Source organism: Dreissena polymorpha, chromosome 2 (genome assembly GCF_020536995.1).
Source record: "Dreissena polymorpha isolate Duluth1 chromosome 2, UMN_Dpol_1.0, whole genome shotgun sequence".
Lineage (NCBI taxonomy): Eukaryota > Metazoa > Mollusca > Bivalvia > Myida > Dreissenidae > Dreissena > Dreissena polymorpha.
Window position 1 is genome coordinate 8,113,293 of NC_068356.1, and position 21,021 is coordinate 8,134,313.

The window sequence follows — 21,021 nt, forward strand, 5'->3', positions numbered from 1 at the left end:
AATAGTGCAGTTTACTATGGTGTACGAACTGGTCCAAAACTATTCTAAACTGTCCCGGACAGTTTAGAAACCGTCCGGGACGGTTTGTAAACTGTCCCGGACAGTTTACTAAACTGTCCCGGACAGTTTACAAACTGTCCGGGACGGTTTAGGAAAGTTTTGGACCGTTCGTGCGCATAAACCGTCCGGGACGGTTTAAACTGTCCGGGACAGTTTAGTAAACTGTCCGGGACGGTTTAAACTGTCCGACTATGGTCTTAAGAACCTATGCCGTACTAAAATTTATGCCTGCAAACCGTCCGGGACAGTTTAGGAAACCGTCCCGGACAGTTTCCAGGAAACCGTCCCGGACAGTTTCCTAAACTGTCCCGGACGGTTTGTAATCCACAAAATAAATCGCCCGGTACAGTTTACAGACGTACGAGCGGTTCAAAAGTAAGAAACTGTCCGGGACAGTTTAGTAAACTGTCCGGGACAGTTTACAAACCGTCCCGGACGGTTTATAAACCGTCCCGGACAGTTTAGAATAGTTTTGGACCAGTTCGTACACCATAGTTTACTGCTTGAACCAACAGACGTATTGGTGTGTCAAACGTTCCTCAACGCAGGCGCGTATAATTTTTCAATGCTCAAAATGTTCTATTGTGGATTAAATGGGCCTTTTCACAGATTTGGCATGTTTTGACTTTTTTCATTAAATGCTTTTTATTGATAAATGTAAGCGTTGGATCCAAAAAAGCTCGCTTAAAAAAAAAAACAAGAATAAAATTAAAGAAAGAAAAAAGTAATCCTCAACGGGGCTCGAACCACTGACCCCTTGAGTAAGGACTATCGCTAAGACCACTTGGCCATCCGTGCTCATAGTATAAGTGATGTATTTTATACATTATATAAGCAATCCTCGTAGTATCACACAATATAACGACAACAACAGAACTCTCCAAATTTTTCCATCGTTTTGCGTTGCAACGCTTTATAATTTCAGGTTTTTAAATGTCAAAAATTGCATATAATGGATATTTTAGAGCATGGTAAATGTTCAGTATTACTGTTTCCTCTGAAATATCATAACTACAACGAAAATTTGCGAATCTGGAATACATTTTTTTATTGTGTCAATTTACCTAAAGGCCCCTTTATATGGATACGTTTAAAATGTAACAAACGTGCTCTGGGTCTGTGCTTGTAATAACTTTAGAGAATGTATTCTAGAATTTCATTTCCCTTACTTGAATCTTGCCGCAATTTGCTATAAGTTCATGAACAGTAAACAAAAGTTATTCTAGAATTTCGTTTTCGTACCTAGAATGCCGGTATGTTTTGATTTGATTGAAGCATTTGGTTGAGAATTCCTATGGATGTGCGGTAAGCGTGTTCACTCACTCCCTGAAATACTGGTGCGCTTTGATATTATACTAAGAATGTTTAATGTTTATACCACATCAATACTGTTCTCTGTTTCGTTGACATTTAGGAGATTTATTTTCCTAAACAATATCAATTTGGTTTAATCCCATGCCTATAAAACATAGTTCAAACATATTTGTATATACGTTTACTCTTTTTGTACTGTCAATGTTTACTATGTTGATCGCTGACGAAATGTAAGATATTGTACTATGTATACATATAATGCTTATGCATTTTTGTTAATTATTGTTAACTGATGTCTGATAATTCGTTGAGCTCTTTATGCTTTTGGAAGAAATAAAGTAAAATACCTTATTGTGAACGCGACAATTCACATGAACATGAACAATGTAATACTGTAATGCACTTATACATCGTCTAAACCGCGGTATATAGTGTTCATTGAATGAATTTACTCACGTTCTCTCAAATAAGCTTAACTTCTCGATCGACCGTTGGAGTTTATGTTAGCAAAATTTCGTACTCGTGCTTATTTGATGAGATACAGCATTGGTGTCGTATCAAAATCTGTGCAACGGAATTATATAGCAAGGCGTATTTAGTGAACGTGTTTCCTACGATGTTTTGCTACATGTCTAGCAGTGTATTCACAAAATGATAGAGGTTACGAATTGCAGTACATAAACTTTTAGAACCCCTTTATGTGAACGCAAGTATTTTGTGGTAGAAGAAACCTGTGTTGCTCGAGTTCAGATTTACAACAATTGCGTTCATGTGCGCCATTACGCAGCTTTGTTACTTCTACTCCCTTTATAACTATCATCAAAATAATGAAAATTCTTACCTTCCTATGATTGGAAACAATTCCGTTTACAATAAATTGTTATAATTTATCCTTTAGAAACAATTTTACGGAACGCGTAACTCACTCTATTACACTTATGCAGCAAGTTTATCTGTGCTTGTCTGTATGTCTTTATATACCTAATAATTTGCGATTCTTGTTATGTGAAGTTAGTGGAAAGTTACAAAATTCTTAATAAAACGTATTTTAAACTCATTTTCCTAGAATACACACCTTAATAAATTTAAATTATAGCTGAATAATCATATTCATGAAGTTAGTGGAAAGTTTAAAAGTTCTTAATAAAAACGTTTTTAAACTCATTTTCCTAGAATACACACCTTCATTAATTTAAATTATAGTTGAATAATCATATATCCTGAAGAAAAAATGGGATTGTTAATCGATTCCTAAAACTCACCATCCGAAACTGTACATTGTATTTAACGAGAAAATTACACCTGAATTGATATATTTAGTTTCGTTCGATTTGATCAAAGTTTTTGCCGACTACTTGATTTATAAAATTCACCATCCGTAACTGTTCCTTGTGTTAAACGAAATAATTCTACCTGAATAGATATACTAGTATTTCGATTCGTTCGATTCGATAAAAATGTGTGCCTCTTACTGCTGTGATGTTGTTTGTAAGTTGATAAATACAACACGTGCTTGCCATACCATAACTGTCATTCATTTGTGTGACGGTTTTTCATTTATATAAATAAGAATAAAATAGATAATATTCTATTTATAAAAACTGATACCCGCTCTGAGATTGAGACAAGTCGACTGGTGAAAAGATTTTTAATGTCTATCTGTTGTCCTTGAGAACTTGTAATTTGAGACCTAATAATTTTAACATCATTTCTGCATTTAAAGAACTACAAAAATTGTTACTTTATGAATATTCTGTTAATTTAGATCCTATTAAAACGGCTTGGTTGATGCCCTTCGTATATTGTTTAAGCATTTGTTAAGTTAAATTATTATAATATCAATACAATATATGGCATGCAATTCTGACCATTATGCTCTGTCATAAAGTATCATCGTTGTTGTAAAAAAAATGCAAATGTTCAGCTTAATAATTATGTAGAGTAATTGCACATATGCGAACGGATATATAAAATACACCCAACGAATACATTAGCTTCCAGTAAATTAAACCATTTAAAGCTCATTTGCTGAAAAACGAATATTGACGTTTGCCGTCAATCGAAATGTTTGACAAAACTTAATTATGGGAAAGGCAGAGTATATTAAGGTCAATTTATATATACTATCATTTCTCGTCTTTCATTCGATAAAAGAAAACCTGAATATCATCATCTATTAGTTCGTATTCCGATTTTAATTCTGATTTTAAGTAACTAAAGCAAAAACAAACTACAGGACACCAAGTTTTCTCAATCATACACTAAAGTTGCGAATATGACATGAATTAACTGTTTATTCATTCGATTCTTTAAAATTTAAAATTATCGGCAATAAACAACCATTTGGAGTTATTTCTGGATTTTTGAAACCGAGTTTAAACAAAATACTGCTGTAACTTATTGCTAATTCGCATGAAAGACAGAAAGGTACAGAAAAAGGTCAATCATGACTTATCTCCTCATACAAGCAGCGCCACTCGTTTCCCGTTTTATCAAAGCATTAATGGTTACCAGGCCCCCATTTATTTCAATTTTCAAGAATTGATATTCGTAATATTAAGATTGAAAGTCATTATAAATAGGAGAGTAAGTATCCAATTTTGTTTTATAATAAGTCAAATTTAAAACGTCATATATTAATCAATGTTGTATTCCTTACTTGTGAAGCTTAACGTTGCAAGAAATGTTTCATTTCTTCATTGACTTAAAAAATATTTAAACTAAATTCTAATGCGAAATGGTGAAATACTCACAAAATATTGCCTTCAGTGCTCGATTTACGCAATTCAGCTCATACGTAAGAGATATTAAAAAGATGGCAGATAAATTATGTACATAGAGATCTGATAAACATTGTGGGAGCGCTTCAGTCAATATTACATGAGCGTGTTTGATGTCTTCGTTCGCAATATTCGCGTGTTGAATATCTACGTTCTCGATCGTGCTCCGGCATCCTTCGCGTGTTTGATATCTACGTTCTCGATTCTGATCCGGCACCCTTCGCTTGTTTGATGTCTACCTACATTCTTGATTGTGCTCAGGCACCCTCCGCTTGTTTGATGTCTACGTTCTCGATTGTGCTTCGTTACCCTTCGCGTGTTTTTTTATCTTCGTTCTCGATTGTGCTCCGGCACCCTTCGCGTGTTTGTTATCTACGTTCTCGATTGTGTTCCGGTACCATTCGTGTGTTTGATGTCTACGTTCTCGATTGTGCTCCGAAACCTTTCGCGTGCTTGATGTCTACGTTCTCGATAGTGCTCTTACAACCTTCAAATCTGTATCGTCGGTTAATTTGTGCATCGCTAGATGTAAATATCACTTTTGCTAACATTTTTTCTAAGTTTTTTTTGTTATAAATACATTACACGAAATGAGTGTAACATATAAGTGCACGTGATAGAGGCGAATTCCCATGGTTACATGATCGTCGCTCAACCGAGGGAACATTTAACGAGAAATCTAACGAGAAATCTTTCAATTCGATGATGTCCATATCTTGATTTTAAGCTTGACTTTACAAAGAAACGACAATCTTCACTACACGACCCCGGGTTCCGGTAAGCTAGTTTCTCATAAATGACTAATGGCTTTATTCAAGGATAACTTACAATTAATATGTAAAGACCATCGCGTGCCCAAATTTAAACGAATCGATGTCAAAAAGATGTAACGTGAATCATTTATCTAGGTATATGTATTATATTAACTGTGGATTTGAAACGAAATCCGTACAAAAATGGCCAGCGCCAATATATTATCTATAGTCACCTTAGTAAAATGTGTTAGAAAACCCAAACCAATGAAAGCAGGTAGTGCATATCATGACTTCAATATATGAATATTCAATATCTAGTGTTGGTAAGTATTTGTAAGTTGTATTTGTGAACATTAACTGCTAGTTATGGTTACTTCTTTTTGATGATTTACTACAAAAAAAGTGATATGATATGCATCATAAAAACATTTCATATTTATTAATTTGAAATTGGTATAAAAAGTAGTCTATTGTTAGGCTAGTGACAAAGATATAGCGATTGTTATCGATATATCATCACTGAGCATTAAATTAATAGAGGATATGTATTTGCTTTCGAGATATAACATTGAATCACGTGCATCCAAAACAACCAAGTTTGATATAACAAAACACAAGTCAAGTCACGTCACAAGTCACAAGTCAAGCGTACAAGAGTGAACACATATCAGGGTTTTGCTGGCGAGCTATACTGATAGTATTGAACCTTTGAAACGCAAGAGTTTAAAATAAGGGATACATATAGATCATTTATATAATAAAATTTATTACGTATAAATTGTGTTTACAGTTCTGTATGTTCTATAGAATAGTTTACAGCATTTATTTTAATAAATGAATGTATGTCGATTATATTTGCAAATGAATATAGCAAACTACAATTGTCAGTGTTTCAAAAACCCTTAATATAAAGCCCGTCTGGCAAACTATGCTCGCAAGAAAATACATGTTAAACATGTCCTTAAGCAACACCGCAACAGTAAACAAAATATAAGTCATATCAATAAACTAAAATATTAAACACAAAACAAAAACAGCAACAAAACATATGCAGAACATGTCAAAAATAACATAAAATTGCAATCAAAAATGATAAACACGCAACAACTTTTCTGATTAGTCACTAAAACAGTTATTTTCTCAAAATTGAATCGACGAAATTAAATAATTTTGTCCACATTAATTTGTCGTATTTTCCTATCGATTCGTGTAACAATTTGTTAAAAAGATTTATAAGTATCACTATAAACTATTGTGGTGTCAAGTTGCATTTGGGACATCCGCTCTTCATAAAACTTTTTAAAAAAATTAATTAGGTCCTTCGCAAATGGAAAATAGGCTACTTGCAATAAAAGTATGAATACGGCATTTTTTATTATTTGGCCTAATTATCTAGTTTTTTTTATTCAATTGACCCAGCTTCAAATTAGGTTTAAATATTAACAAGTTAAACATTTTAACCATCAGAATTCATCAAGATCGATTCATAAATGTGGTATGTTTTGTGGTAACAAGTTTTCTTAGGTTTGACCTGGTGACCTAGTTTCAACAAGATTTCCATATATTTCGATATATGTGGCTTCAAGAGTGGTCATAATTGTTTATAAGATGGTGTCCTAAGTTTTGACAACATTTGACCCAGATTCAATATCAGCATATGTATATTAGCAAGATAAATATCATGACTTAGTTTCATCCAGTTCTTGATAAAAATGTGTCCTCTAGAGTGATAACAAGGTATAAAACAAGAGCTGTCAGAGGACAGCGCGCTGGACTATTCGAGTGCTTGACAGTATAACGTAAGCCATCATGGGGTAATTGTTCAAATTATTCAATAAGGTCAAGGTAATAGTTCAGGTATATTTTCCACAATCTATTGAACATTTGTAAAGACATAAAACAAACTAAATAGATTTTATTTCAAGTTTGATAGCAATAGCTTGGGTGGAAAGTTTGGACGGTCCTTCAAAAATAAAGTAAATAAATAAAAAAGAAAAAAATTGTGGGGGGGTAGGGAGGGGGGTATAATGTGGGGTGTGGTCATTTATTAGATGATCTTTCAAAAATAAAAAAAAGGAAAGAAAAAAAGAAAAAATGTTTGGGGGGTGAGGGGGGGGGGGGGGGGGGGGGGGGGGGCAGGGATTCTGGGTTGGGGCGTGGGGTATTGTTTGGGTGGAATCCATTGTGGTATTCAGGTAAGTGTTGTTTTGTCAACGTATTAATAAAATCTGATCATAAATAAAGAAGTTATGGCAATGTAACTAAAGTAATATGCATATTGTAAATGGAAAACGGGCAATAATTCTTACAAAATGCTTGATACAGTTGTCTGCTCTTGTTTATAGATTGGGGTCATGTTGGTAAAGAAGTTTGCAAAATATGAAAGCAATATGTCAAGGGACATTGAAAATATTTGAGGTGGTACGCAAACTTTAACATAGATTTATCAATAATATGCATATTCTAAGTGAAAAAATTGCCATAATTCTTACAAAATGCTTGGTACAGTTGTCTGCTCTTGTTTATAGATTGGGGTCATGTTGGTAAAGAAGTTTGCAAAATATGAAAGCAATATGTCAAGGGACATTGAAAATATTTGAGGTGGTACGCAAACTTTAACATAGATTTATCAATAATATGCATATTCTAAGTGAAAAAGAGCCATAATTCTTACAAAATGCTTGATACAGTTGTCTGCTCTTGTTTATAGGTTGGGGTCATGTTGGTAAAGAAGTATGCAAAATATGGAAGCAATATGTCAAGGGACATTGAAAATATTTGGGGTGGTACGCAAGCTTTAACATTTGCACGCTAACGCTAACGGGAACGCTAACGCCGACGCCGCGGTGAGTAGGATAGCTCCACTATATATATTTCATATATAATAGTCGAGCTAAAAAAAATGCATAAGATTTCTAAGATTTAAACTGGTTACCTAGTTTTGACCAAACGTGATCCAATACAAAAGAGGTTATGTTTGGAGACAGTCGTATTTCACCTCAGAGTGTAGAATAACACTCACATGAAATGTATTATAAGAGATCGATGTCAGACTGCACTTGAAGCTCGCGCATTTATCATTAAGATATCTAAGAACACTTATTTCATGTACTTTGTGACTTTGAATTGAAGGGATATTATAAATACAGCATAGAACTCGCATGACCTATGATATTTTTCAAAATTACCTCAATAGGCGATTAGTGTTTCTTCGATTCATATGTAGTGTTGGCTGCAATGGTTTCGCTTTACGAAGTGTGTTCACTAGTCAAGTAACCAATACGAAAAGTTGTTCAGTGCATAAACCTTCCTTTTTTTGAAAATTAACAGATACTAGTTAGGAATTGATAATTTGAGCCGCCTAAACTATCTGCCTTTGCTTTTAAAGCTAATCGCAAAAGTAAAACAAGTATTTTGAGAAAAACTTATACTAAGGAAAGCACATTTAAGGCACCATCCAAATTTAGATAGCACACACACAAACGAAGATTGCCTTAACATACATTCGGAAAAAAATCTATACAAACATTATAAACCACTTCCAGGTAACATTTACAACTGTAGAATATATATAAATTAGTATAAGCATAAATCAAACAATATCTGATTCTGGATAGAGCACTTTTTACATACAAAGAATACATTTTAATTTATTTAAACGTCAACGAGCGAAATGTAGAATTTAATAAGAATGCATTTTGAGAATTTAACAAAACAAGTATTATTCGATATGATAAATAGCATGCATAGACACAAGAACAGACGTCTTTGATTGAAAAGCATACCGATCTGACATTATTAATTTGCACATAAAAACAGATTGGTTTAACAATCCCATCTTGTTATGAGCGCATTTAACCCAGCAATCGTACTTGAATGTATTGATTATACATTTAGAACGTTCTATGCACCATAAACTAAATACGCGATCATCATTTGGGTGTAAAAAAAGGCACAGTAGCTTAAATAAATATAAATGAACATTGAACACCAGTCCAATATTAATTACACGCAGATGTATAGAGATCCTCCGCCGAATGATTTTGGCGCCATACGTTAAAAAAAAAGTGTGCACAAATAGCGAATACTCTATTTAAGTATAATCATTTTGCGTACATCGATAAATATTTTTAAGATTAAACATATTTGGGTTGCTAAATTGTCTATAAATCAACTGGCTTTTACAGATCCTCTCAAATCCGTTTTCTGGTTTTAAAAAAGTGCTTGGTGTCTTCGGAAGGATTTTTAGAATGGGGAGCGTTATCGGGACCTCTCGGACGGAGAGCGGACGCCATAACCATTTCATCACTGCGACTGATAATAATGAATATAATTTAATACGCAAATTTAAGAATTTCAGTGTACATGAGTTGTTTTAGTGTATGCGCTATAATAAATGCAGTACATGAGACTTAAAAGGTAAAAACCATTATAGTCAGCACATAAGTGTGGCGAGAAAAAGTCAGATTCCGCGTGACCTACTTTGGTAGCGGCGGTGGGGGTGGTGCCGGTGGAATCACCCCGGGGGGTAACATGCACTAACGGAACATAAGGCTTTGGTGCAACTGGGGTTGGTTCGGCGCGATGCGCGGCGGATGTACTCGGCGTGGGCTTAGAGGGCGCCGGACCACTCTGGTTCTTCTGTAAATGAGCTTCTATTAGTCGCTGTCTGGCTTGAAATGATCCCGGCTGACCCGTTGTCGGCTCCACGGCTAACGACCTGTTGAGAACGTTCCCTTGAGAAGCAAGACCGGACCTTGCAGTTTCCGGAGCATCAAATGGAGGGGTTTTAGGTCTGTTGGTATGATTGGATGACGCTGCGTTTGAGCTGAAGTGCAGGGGAGGAGTAGGAGGTCGTGGGGTGAATGGTATATCGTTCGGGGGCGTGCTCGGGCGGTAGGAGGAGTAGGGCTCGCGAGGAGACACCACTGTGCTCTTAGGTAGGATCAGCGGTGGAACTTCCGTTGACTCTCTGGCGGACGGCGGTATATCGCTTGGTGGAGTAGCCGGACGCTTACTAGATGTTGAATATAAACTATCGCGTGGAATTATTGTTGGCGGGGTTTCCGTGCGCTTTACGCGCAACTGAACAGGATCGATTTCATCATCATCGACATCGTCGTCCCCAAAGTTTATAGCGCCCGCGTTGTATTTAGTAAACCGCGACTTCTCGCCGTCTTCCACCAAGTACTGTAGACGGTCGGACATGGAGGCGCCGATGTTCCCGATACTTCCGGTTCGCCCTATCCCGTGTTCCGTCTCATACGAAGGCCCCTTTGCAGACCGCCGGATAGGGACCTCGTATCCTTCATCACCTGCGGAACTTGGACCTGCAACCGCAACGGGACTATTTCGACTGGGTTCCTCGCCCGTATTTTTCGTTGAAGAGCGAATTACATGAGTGTATCCGTAGACACCATCTTTATCTGTATCATCTTTGCGGACAACAGATTCGCGAGTGGATGCCTTGGGTCCCTCGCCCGTATTTTTCGTTGAAGAGCGAATTACATGAGTGTATCCGTAGACACCATCTTTATCTGTATCATCTTTGCGGACAACAGATTCGCGAGTGGATGCCTTAATCACTTGAGTATAAACGTAGTCGTCGTCTTTCCTCGTGTTCAAAGGCTCGTGCGTCTTGGAGTCGTGACGTTGGGTGTCAACTAGCGTTCCTGATGGGAAGAACATGACGTCACCCTCAACCGGTTCCGGGGCCGGCTCAGCGTGGGCCCATCGGAAAGAAGGGGCATTTGAAGACTCAGAGTCACTTTCATACGCACCCTTAGTGGAGCGACGCAGTTTATTGAAGTCGTCTGCCTCCGACATCGCACGTGATTGTAGGGCGGAAGTAACGTCACGGCTTGGAGGCGGGGTCCGCGATCTAGACCTCGGCCTGCGCTCAATGACAACTTCCGTGTCTTCTGCTGCTGTAGCCTTGACCTGAAAAAACATGTATATTTAATGCTAAGTAGTTGAATAGAAACAACTATTTCAGCAGAAAACCATCCAAGTTAAGGGTGTATGTTTTCTGTGTGAAAATGCTACCTCAAATCATGACTGCGAAGGGAGATAATTGAAAATCATCTTTCACGTAAACATTCATGAAAAGAAACATTGGCTCCCTTACAAGTGAATCGTGGCTATCGTTGACGGTTTCTCTATGAATTCTTTATCATGAAAAAAATGATGAAAGCAAAAGTATTTTCTAAGTTGGAAACTTAAACAAAATCAGTCAAGGGTTTATATTGGTGTTTTACTTCCTTATCAAGATCCGATGTACATAAATTACGTGGAGCGGTATCAAAAAAGACTACTTCCTTGAAACATGGGCTCAGTAATTAAGGCTATCTGAATAATGTTTCTATTTCATATGGATACCCAAATGTCATCATTATCATCACCGCCATTACCACGACTGAAAAAAGCGCGATCATCCGCGCTAAAAGAATGTCGAAACATGTTAGTTTCTACATTTGGATTTAATCTAGTTAATGGATATTGCATAAATGTGCAGCAAGATCGCATTCACCTTGCAAACCACTGATTGTATCATGCACATTACAAATGGATTGAGATGTTCGATGCGTAAAGCAATGCATTAACCGGCAACGCAAAATCGCTCTAGGATCACACATGAAAGACATACTGCTGTGTCTGCCGTTGCTGTGTACACTATGTATTTATACCGGTATAACATACTATCCAAACAACCAATTTTGGTGAATAATTCGGTAGTTAAATTTGTGTAAAGTATAAAATACACAATTACTGGCGATACATAATATCTCCTATTCATAATAAGATTCGCTTTGCTTTAATATTGAATAATTTCAACACGTAAATACACATGTCAGTGAGCTTTATTTTTCAACTTGCCTGTGGATCAGGTAACCGGCTTTTAGATTTCAGCTTTCGCCGATTTTAAAACTGTATTTATTGAGCATTGTTGTGGGAAAACTGGGCTTCATGCATATGCATAAAGTGTCCTCCCAGATTGTTCGGTCCGGACAGTCTAATCGGGCACGAAACGTTCCGCCTAAACTGGATTTTCGTTTAAACGAAAAAATCCATACAAGCAGAAAATGTCGTCATAGATTAGCTAGTACAGACTGCACAGGCTAAACATGCCTTAAGTCTAATTTTCACAGAAAGAGGCTCTATTAAAAAGATAAATATGTTCGATAACTACCTCTGTGGTATCCGGATTCAGCTCCCTACAAGGGAAAGAGGGATTTCAGAAATGCATTATAAAAAATTATTTGAATAAACCTTTAAACAATATCGGTGATACTAACCAGCTTTATTACCACACAATTGATTAGTTTTATTGTAAAGTGAAAGCATTACCTCAGCTCCTTCCATAAAACGTTTTTAACAAAAAATTTAATTTTCTTAAAAATATGTCAATAGCATAACGCGATCGACACGGGTAAAACTTTAAAGTACTTGACCCACCGTCCCTTTCTCATCAACATATCTCCCCTGATTATTAAACTGTTATTACAAATATCCTCTTGGATATATATCAAAAATAGAGGGCGTAATCACGTGACGATCAAGACAAAAAAGGTGTTTTTCGCCGTTTTACCCTTTATTACTTTTGTTGAATATTTAAATGCTTCCATCTTTTCAGCCATATCAGTAAGAAAGTGATTAGCGTTTATTTTGTTTTGACATTCACTTTATATCTCAACTTAACTCGCTACGAATGTTCTTTGCGGGAGCTGTAATTTTGTTATCCAGCTAAAACATTTCGTAGCGAAGAAAGTCGAGATGTAGAGGAAATATTTATACACAATAAACGGTAATCACTTTCTTAATGATATGGCTGAAAAAAGAGCGGTATTAAAAAATAATACAAATAATAAAGGCTACAAAACGGCGAATAATACCTCCCTCGGCATTGACGTCGCCATATTTATCGTCACGTAATTTCCTCCTCATTTAAAGGGAATTCGCCTTACAAGAAGCATAACTCTTCACCACATTATTTTAGAGTTATTTTCTTTGTTTCTCTTATTTTCACACTTACTTTGTTTGCTTAAAGTATCAGGTGTGCTTGCGAAATAATCGGCAATTTTACAAGAAAGCAATGGTGCGTTATCCGATACAATAAAATTTATGACCGAACAATTTATACAAAATAGCGTTTACCTTATTTTCGGAGATTGATTATCGTTGGTTCTCTTCTTATATCGGCCTTCGCGGGATTTGGATCGCGCCCTCGGTCTGCTATCATCGTCGTCGTCGTCAATATAAATAACGGGCCTGATAATTGGTATTCCGTCATACGACTGCTGTACGACAAACTCGTGGGGTACGTTCTCCGATCGCCTGTCCGTCGAGTATTTCCGATCCTCACCGGCTTCTCCCGACCCTGTTCTCTTTTTCCGCTTTGATTTATGAATAACCGGTCTCGGGTCCGCCCTTATTGGAATCGTTCCGAGTGGAATCACTATAGGAGGCGGCGGACCGGAAACGGTTCCCACAGACCGTCGCTCGTGGTGCATAATTGCCGGTGGTGGTCCGTGGTATGTTGAATATGGGGGATGACTGTAAGCAGTAACATGCGGTGAGTCAACGAACGCTGATGGATACGGAGGGTTCGCCGGTGCCTTCTTCACGTAACCGTTCATGGCGTAAGGCGGTGGTAGCCGCGGGTCGTAATATGGCGGCGGTGGAGGTGGATATGCATGCCCGTTGTAAACAACATGACGGTCTTTTCGGTGTCTGCGTTGATGGCGCTTTTCGGGGCGTTTTGTTCCGCCATATCTGAAAAAAGATTCTCAGACTGCAAGATTTCTTTTAAAAAAAAACATTTACAGAAAAAAACGATGCATACGAGATGTATACAAAACAGGTTGACAACATTCCTGTACTACTAAGCAGTGGAAAGCGATGCCCATGACAAGACACAGGCTGAACACTTACTTGTAGTAGCAGAAGAAGTTGATGCCGATTATAAGGCACATGTTGATCACTTTCTTGTAGTATCGGAAGAAAGCGATGTTGATGGCAAACACAGTTAGATCACTCACTTGTAGTAGCAGAAGAAAGCGATGCCGATTATAAGACACATGTTGATCACTTACTTTTAGTAGCACAAAACGTCGATGTCGATCACAAGGCAAAGGTTGAACACTTACGTGTAGCAGAAGAAAGCGATGCCTATAACAAGGCAAATGTTGATCACTTACTTGTAGTAGCAGAAGAAAGCGATGCAAATGACAAAGCACAGGTTGAACACTTACGTGTAGCAGAAGAAGGCGATGATATAACAAGGCAAATGGTGATCAGTCACTTGTAGTAGCAGAATAACGCGATGCCGATTATAAGACACATGTTGATCACTTACTTGTAGTAGCACAAGAATGCGATGCCCATCACAAGACACAGTTGAACACTTACTTGTAGCAGAAGAGAGCGATTTCGATGACAAGGCACAGGTTGAACACTTACGTGTAGCAGAAGAAGGTGATGCCTATAACAAGGCAAATGTTGATCACTTACTTGTAGTAACAGAAGAACGCGATGCCGATGACAAGGCAAAGGAAGAGAACCCCACTAACGACGGCGGCGGCAATCACTCCCCCGTCTTCCGCTGCAGCCGCCACTGAGAAAATAAATAGCAGGGCCATTCCCTTTGATATAATTGCAATAAAGGCCAAACTGTCAACGAAATCGTTACGCTAAACGTTGAAAAAATCTTACATTTCAAAACGTTGTTAATGGGAAATGTTTTGGATTTTTATTTAGCTGAAATATTCCGAGTGTGACTTGTTATCCATGGCAACGAGTTTCACGGCCAAAAATATTATCATGAACATCTGCTTTTACAAACCAAAATCGCTTATTATTTGATTTTGTTCGATTTTTATCGTTTATTTAAAATAGCTTTGTCTGAATATTTTGCCGGTTCGTTAACCCACTCACACTTTGCCTGGACACGTTTAGCCAATCAAAGTTGTTCTTAAATTTCAACTAATACATTTAAATATTTGTTTTAAAAAACTTGTAATACCGTAGCTGTACACTGTCTGCTTACATCCCCCACCCCCCACTATTTGTTAAAACGTTTTTTATACGACTATCACAAACATACATTTAAATCTTTAAATCTTTAAAAACATTCTGATATCATGTATCAATATGTAGCAAGGTCCATTTGAGTCACCCATAATTCTGTAGTGTTACGTGGCTTACACAAACCAGTATATCGCCCTCTTCAATAGCTCGGTTATTAATATTCAAATTGCTTACATAGTGTTTTATATGAAAAAGCTATCAACTTACAAAAGAGTATCTCTTTTCAATTTGAAATTGTTAAGTAATTTTGTGTATCGTGTTTTTAATGGATTTCGTTCTAACGAAAAGGCATAGAATGAAAAATCGATTCAAAATCCATCGCCTCAGTTAACTCTGCTTAGTGTTTACATAGAATTGCATGGGTGAAAATGATTTAACCAAAAAGGGCATTGAACAAAGGGTCAAGTAAAATGTGAAACCTGTATTTAGTCCTTTAGAAAGACTGCGGAGCGAACTGCATAAAAACGATATTTAATAAAAAGTGCTATAGAATTCTTCTATTTACGTATATTGTTTCCTTTCCATGTTTTGTGAACATGAGTTTTGAGTTCATGAGTTTAAATCAGTTATTGCTGTACAAAAGATTGTGATAATATAAGTAAGCATTTCGAGCTTAATTGGATCTGAAGTAAAAAGTGATGTTAGTCTGCTAATGTTGTTGTTTTTTGTCTTTTTATTGTATCCTTATTTTACTTGTATGTATGTATCTTTTGATTTATTTTTGCTTTTACATAAATTTATTTCATTCGTATCACAATCTACTCATATTTGTAACAGAACAAAATGAAGTATTACGTTTAAATTGTTATCACTGTCTCATTATAAACCTTCTATGTAAGAAAAACGATTTAGTACGAATTACCTTTCTGAACACTGAACTTTTCACGTGCGTTTAAAACGTACATGCCATGTACGTAAATGAAAGTAACTTGAGTTGTATCAATTTTAAATTCTATGCATATCTTATTATGTAACGATTTTGATAACATACATATTTTAACAATACAAATTACAGCTAGCTGCCACAATATAGTTCGATAAAATTTACAATTATTCGCAAAACATGAGAATCAATGTTTATACGTAGTAATGATCACAATCAATTCAGTGAAATGTTATCGCAACTACCACAAACTTTTTCTACCTAGGGTTTCAAAAAAAAATTACAACACGCAAATGCGCGCCTAAAATCGATGTAGGTAATTGTATTTTCCTTCCGACAACCATTGATCGAAACGAATCAGGAAGTTTGCTTTAGATATTGAATTTCACCAACCCGTTACGGCCAAGTGCCGACACATTTCGAAATGATCCGGGTACGCAATTGCAAAAAAATGTATTAACCCATATATGCCTAGCGTCTAGAAAAAAGGCCTTGGCAAACAGACAAGACCCAGATGAGACGCCGCATGATGCGGCGTCTCATCATGGTCTGCGCTGTTTGCTTAAAAGAATATCTGTAAGAACTATTCTAAATATAGAAATAAATATACCCGACATCACTAATTTTGGAAATACATTGATCAAATTTAGAAGGATGGGAGAGTCCACTAGGCATAAATGGGTTAAGGCTCTTAATTAGTGTAAGCAAATCTCTCGGAATGGCTTTTTTCAAAAGTAAGTAATACCAAAACAAATTTTGACAAAACAGGCCTTGTGTATGAACGTAATGCGCAGATGTGAACATTCACACAGCATTCTCCAAGTTTATTGTTCACAGCTTTTTTATATTATCAATTATTTCAAAGTTAATGATTGAAATACATTTAAGGTTGAATTAATTCTTTACAAATGAAAAGCATACACATTGATTCAAATAAATATCGTCTGTCAAATATACCAAGTCATGGCTGAAAATTTCGTCGCAATAAAGATATCTAGATCTATAGTTTATTTCCAATGACATTCAAAAATAAGCAATCAAACGTTTTTCAAATTAGTTACTTAATAGTTTATTAGTTTATTAAAGGACGATCAAATGCAGACGGACGTTTTTATGAGTTCTTTATCATCATGTTGGTCGTCAAAGAGCATGTAAGTCGAGCAAAACAAGTGTTAAATTTTACTCACCGGTATTAATCTTCACTGCTCAATTTTAGATAGGTAGATTGTGTTTTTTTTTTATTTACATGTATATTAACTTGTTGTTTGTTGTCTTCTTTTTGTTGCTGTGTTTTAAAGATTCAGATTAAGTTTTATTTTGCATAATGGTACTATTACGTTGACATGATGATTTTATATTTTGAAAAAATTCTCAACGAAATAGATTGAAAAAGTTGGCAAAAGGTGTGTTTGTTCTTCGCTTAAAATTATTTACTTATAGTGGAGCAAATACATACGAATGCCAAGACAATTTTGATCTTCGAAAGCACATAGAACCTAAATTTCTTAAAAACATGTTCATCACAAAGCCATGTAATAATCCTTCTCAGATTGTCTTGAGACAGGAGACCACTAGAGTAGCGTGTAGTTTTGACAGAACAGAACAGAACATATATTTACATAACATATATTTGACAGCTCATATTTAATATAGAACGCTAATTCTTGACTGTTTGTTAATATGGCAGAGAAATGTCGTTTAGTGAGATCCGTACATTATAGCCGTCAGTTTAAAACGTATTGACGGTATTGTTCACACTATGGCCATTGTCTTCTAATATTAGCGATCAAGGGATCGTTGTCGGCTCCGGTACTACTTTAAAGTACTCCGGGAACTCTGAAGTATACTATAAGTTACTCCGGGTACGGAAAATACGCTTTAAGGCATCCTGACAAATTTCGAGGCATTTTTTAATATATTTACCGTACCCCTGGATACTAGGTAGTATACTTAAGAGTACCCTGGGTACTTTTAAGTAGTACCTAAGTCAACAAAGATCAATTTATCAATATAAGCATCAGTACATGCGTGGCACGAAGATAAAGTTATTTGTTTTGAAGACAAGTAAAATCGTATATACTTTAAAAAGGAATTTACGTCTATTTTATGTCTTTTTTTGTTAAACGTAAGTTGGAAAGGTACACCAAACAAGCGTTAGTATGCAGGCTGTATATTATGCCCGCAGTTATGATTTTCATGTCGGTTATCTAGGGAAAAAATGACAATCGCACTTTTAAATCTTTTTAATTATCATATACTTTCATAAAGTAGAATACAAATAAGTATTGTTCGTGTAAAATATATTCATGAAAATCCGTTATGGAATGGAAATACAGTCGTATGAAGAGAAATTGCTCTTTGACTTAAGACCAGCTACTAGTTCGTTTTACTAATTATGTGTAAGCAGAAGGACCAGCTTGATGGCAAGTTCGATAACAAGTGCAATATTTAGAATGAGTGTTTAATAATCGAACGTCAAACTTCCAAATCCAGCAATTCAACTACCCGCCGAGAATGATAATTGCCACGCATGGAGGTATTATAACACAGATACCTATACGAGTCGTAATATAAAAATATCAAACTTAAGGTGGTTGCATTTGTTGTGGTTATGTGTTCGCTTGTTGAAAATTGTCAGAAATTTCATATTGGAATGGTGCAATGCATAACCCTCATGAGAAACGACGATAACTATGGTGGTCATGTACACTAATTTCACAAGTAACCATTACAAAAAATAATATTTATATAAATAATACAGATCGCATTAAAGTATCTTATATAACTAACACGTGCAAAAAAAATATGAACAGATATCTTCCAGAATTACCTAAGCAATGCAATTGTTTATATAAAATGTTATTAGTTTTCGTTCAATTGCTTTGATGAGCGAAACAATGAACTTGTACATGTTATACGTAATGGATTTAAATATTCACACTCACTGAGCACAGCAGTGATTTCAAGAAACGTAACACTTAACATTAAAGCGACAGGTAGGGTGTATATCATCACACAATTTTTGACAACTGTTACTACAACTCAACTCAGTATTTCACGCATGCCTGAACGTCGCCGATGCCCAACTTCAGCTGTGAATTTCAAGTCAGTTTACATCGGTCATTTTTGTTACATCGTTTTATATTTTACAAAACACTGTTAATATATTCTAAAAATCAAAACAATACTTATTGAACTGTGTTATTACTTTTGTTTTTATTAACTTCATTCACTAAACAAATATAGTTTTGTATTGTTTATTCAATGACAATCTAAATGAAATCAATTCGAAAACTCATGTACGAGCTTACCAGAGCCGATCTGAAGGAGCGTGACCCCTAGCGGTATCAGCAGACGGCCCCTTAGCATGGTGTTTCAAAATCCGAATCAGGAAGTCCGAAAACACATATTTTAAGATCCACTAAACCTCGCCCATTTTAACAACGATTCGAAATGTATTGAAGTAGTACGGACTAAGCTAACTTGAATAGCACTTCGCGATCCGCTCCGCTAGCTATGTTTAGCAGACGTGTTTAAGTAGACATAAAATAGTCGATTGTTTGTCTACCCGAGCGAGTATTGCATGACGTTACTCCTTTCATGATAAAGAATGAGAAATAAAGGAAAATATGTCTCGTATAAAATGGTTTTAAAGGGATTTGACGATTATGTCCAAATCAGCTTAAAATGCTCTTCCTAACCGTATATGTAACTGTTTCCCAATTGATTAAACACTCTTAAAAATATTTAGGTTTATTAACGAATTGAGTCAGCCAGCATTTAAACAGTTTAAAACAGCGTAATTATTTCATTTCAGTTTCACGTGATTGATTCCCTGCTACAAATGAGTATTTAAATAGCATGTTTATATTAAATTTGCCGACAAATTTATACGCGTATTATGTATTGTGAATTAGGCAACGAATTAATATGAATATTCTGACAAAATTGCATAAAGGATACTAAGAAAACTCAAATATGCAAATAGTAAAATCAAGCTTTGAATGTTTATAACCGTGTCCAGTAAAGAAAACTAAAACAGACCCGACAATGAGACCTGAACTAACTGCTAAGGCATTATTGGAGTCGTGTTCTGAGAAAACTTGGCATAATGCAATAGGTTAAAGTGTCGTCACAGATTAGCCTGTGCAGTCCGCACAGGCTAATCAGAGACGACACTTTCCGCCTTAATTGGATTTTTGCTAAGAAGATACTTCATTTAAACGAAAAATGTCATAAAAGCGGAAAGTGTCGTCCCTGATTAGCCTGTGCGAACTGCACAGGCTAATCTGCGAGACACTTTACGCACAAGCATTATGCAAGCATTATGCCCAGTTTTCTCAGAAAAAGACTCATTATATTCGCTCACACAATCAGCAGCAATATCTAACAGTTCAACAAAGCCGCGCGTCAGGAGCAGATAGGCTTCAGAATGCGTTGACAGCATCTTTGAGTACATTGACAAGTCATGGTTTCGAATGGAACGGCACATTTGAACCGCGTCATGCGAAAATGCGTCTTATATCATATGCGGACAGCGTAGTTCCAGACAAGCGTGCGAAACCGCACATTGTGTTGAGGAGCTACTCTGTCCGCTAGAAAGTCACGCACTGTTTCGTAGTTTCCATGGCAACATGGTAGCTCTTGATCAGACTACGCTGTGTGATGCTGGGCTGAAGTAGCGAACACGTGAGCATGCGTTCTCAATAATTCGGTTCGGAAGGTATCGAATTTCCGGAATTACAACTAATTTTAATGACATTTTGTTTTATAATTTGTGTCGCGTATAAATAAAAATATATTGCTGCTAGGGTGTGAAATTTCATAAATATATTACCAATTGCGCATCTGCATATTTTGTTTCGTTGATAAAATATAACACCAAAAAGAGTATTTTCCACTTCAGCAAAACAAACCATCTTTGGTGGAGTGTAGCTGAAGAAGTTTTGCTGCTAGTCTGATAAAACTTTACATACATATTCAGCACGTTAACAGAAGCACCTTGATCATGTGTTCGTTGTTTATACAGAATTTCGTTAAAAATGCATGTTGAAGTAAGTCGATTGTAACTCATTAAGGTTTGCAATATACTGATTAAACTTCATAAAAGAATTAGCTAGATTGCGAACTTGCGCACATTGAT

At 36.2% G+C, this 21,021-nt stretch overlaps 1 protein-coding gene across 1 annotated transcript; it reads right to left on the minus strand.

The window, feature by feature from the left end:
• Positions 1-5,655: 5,655 nt before the first annotated feature.
• Positions 5,656-19,593, minus strand: LOC127865771 (uncharacterized). The gene is made up of 5 exons (XM_052405724.1): positions 19,190-19,593; positions 14,420-14,522; positions 13,064-13,681; positions 12,099-12,123; positions 5,656-10,849 (listed from the first exon to the last, which is right to left on the minus strand). Exons 1-5 carry the CDS (start codon positions 19,245-19,247, stop codon positions 9,266-9,268), a joined length of 2,388 nt encoding a protein of 795 aa, XP_052261684.1. The 5' UTR covers positions 19,248-19,593; the 3' UTR covers positions 5,656-9,265.
• Positions 19,594-21,021: the final 1,428 nt, after the last annotated feature.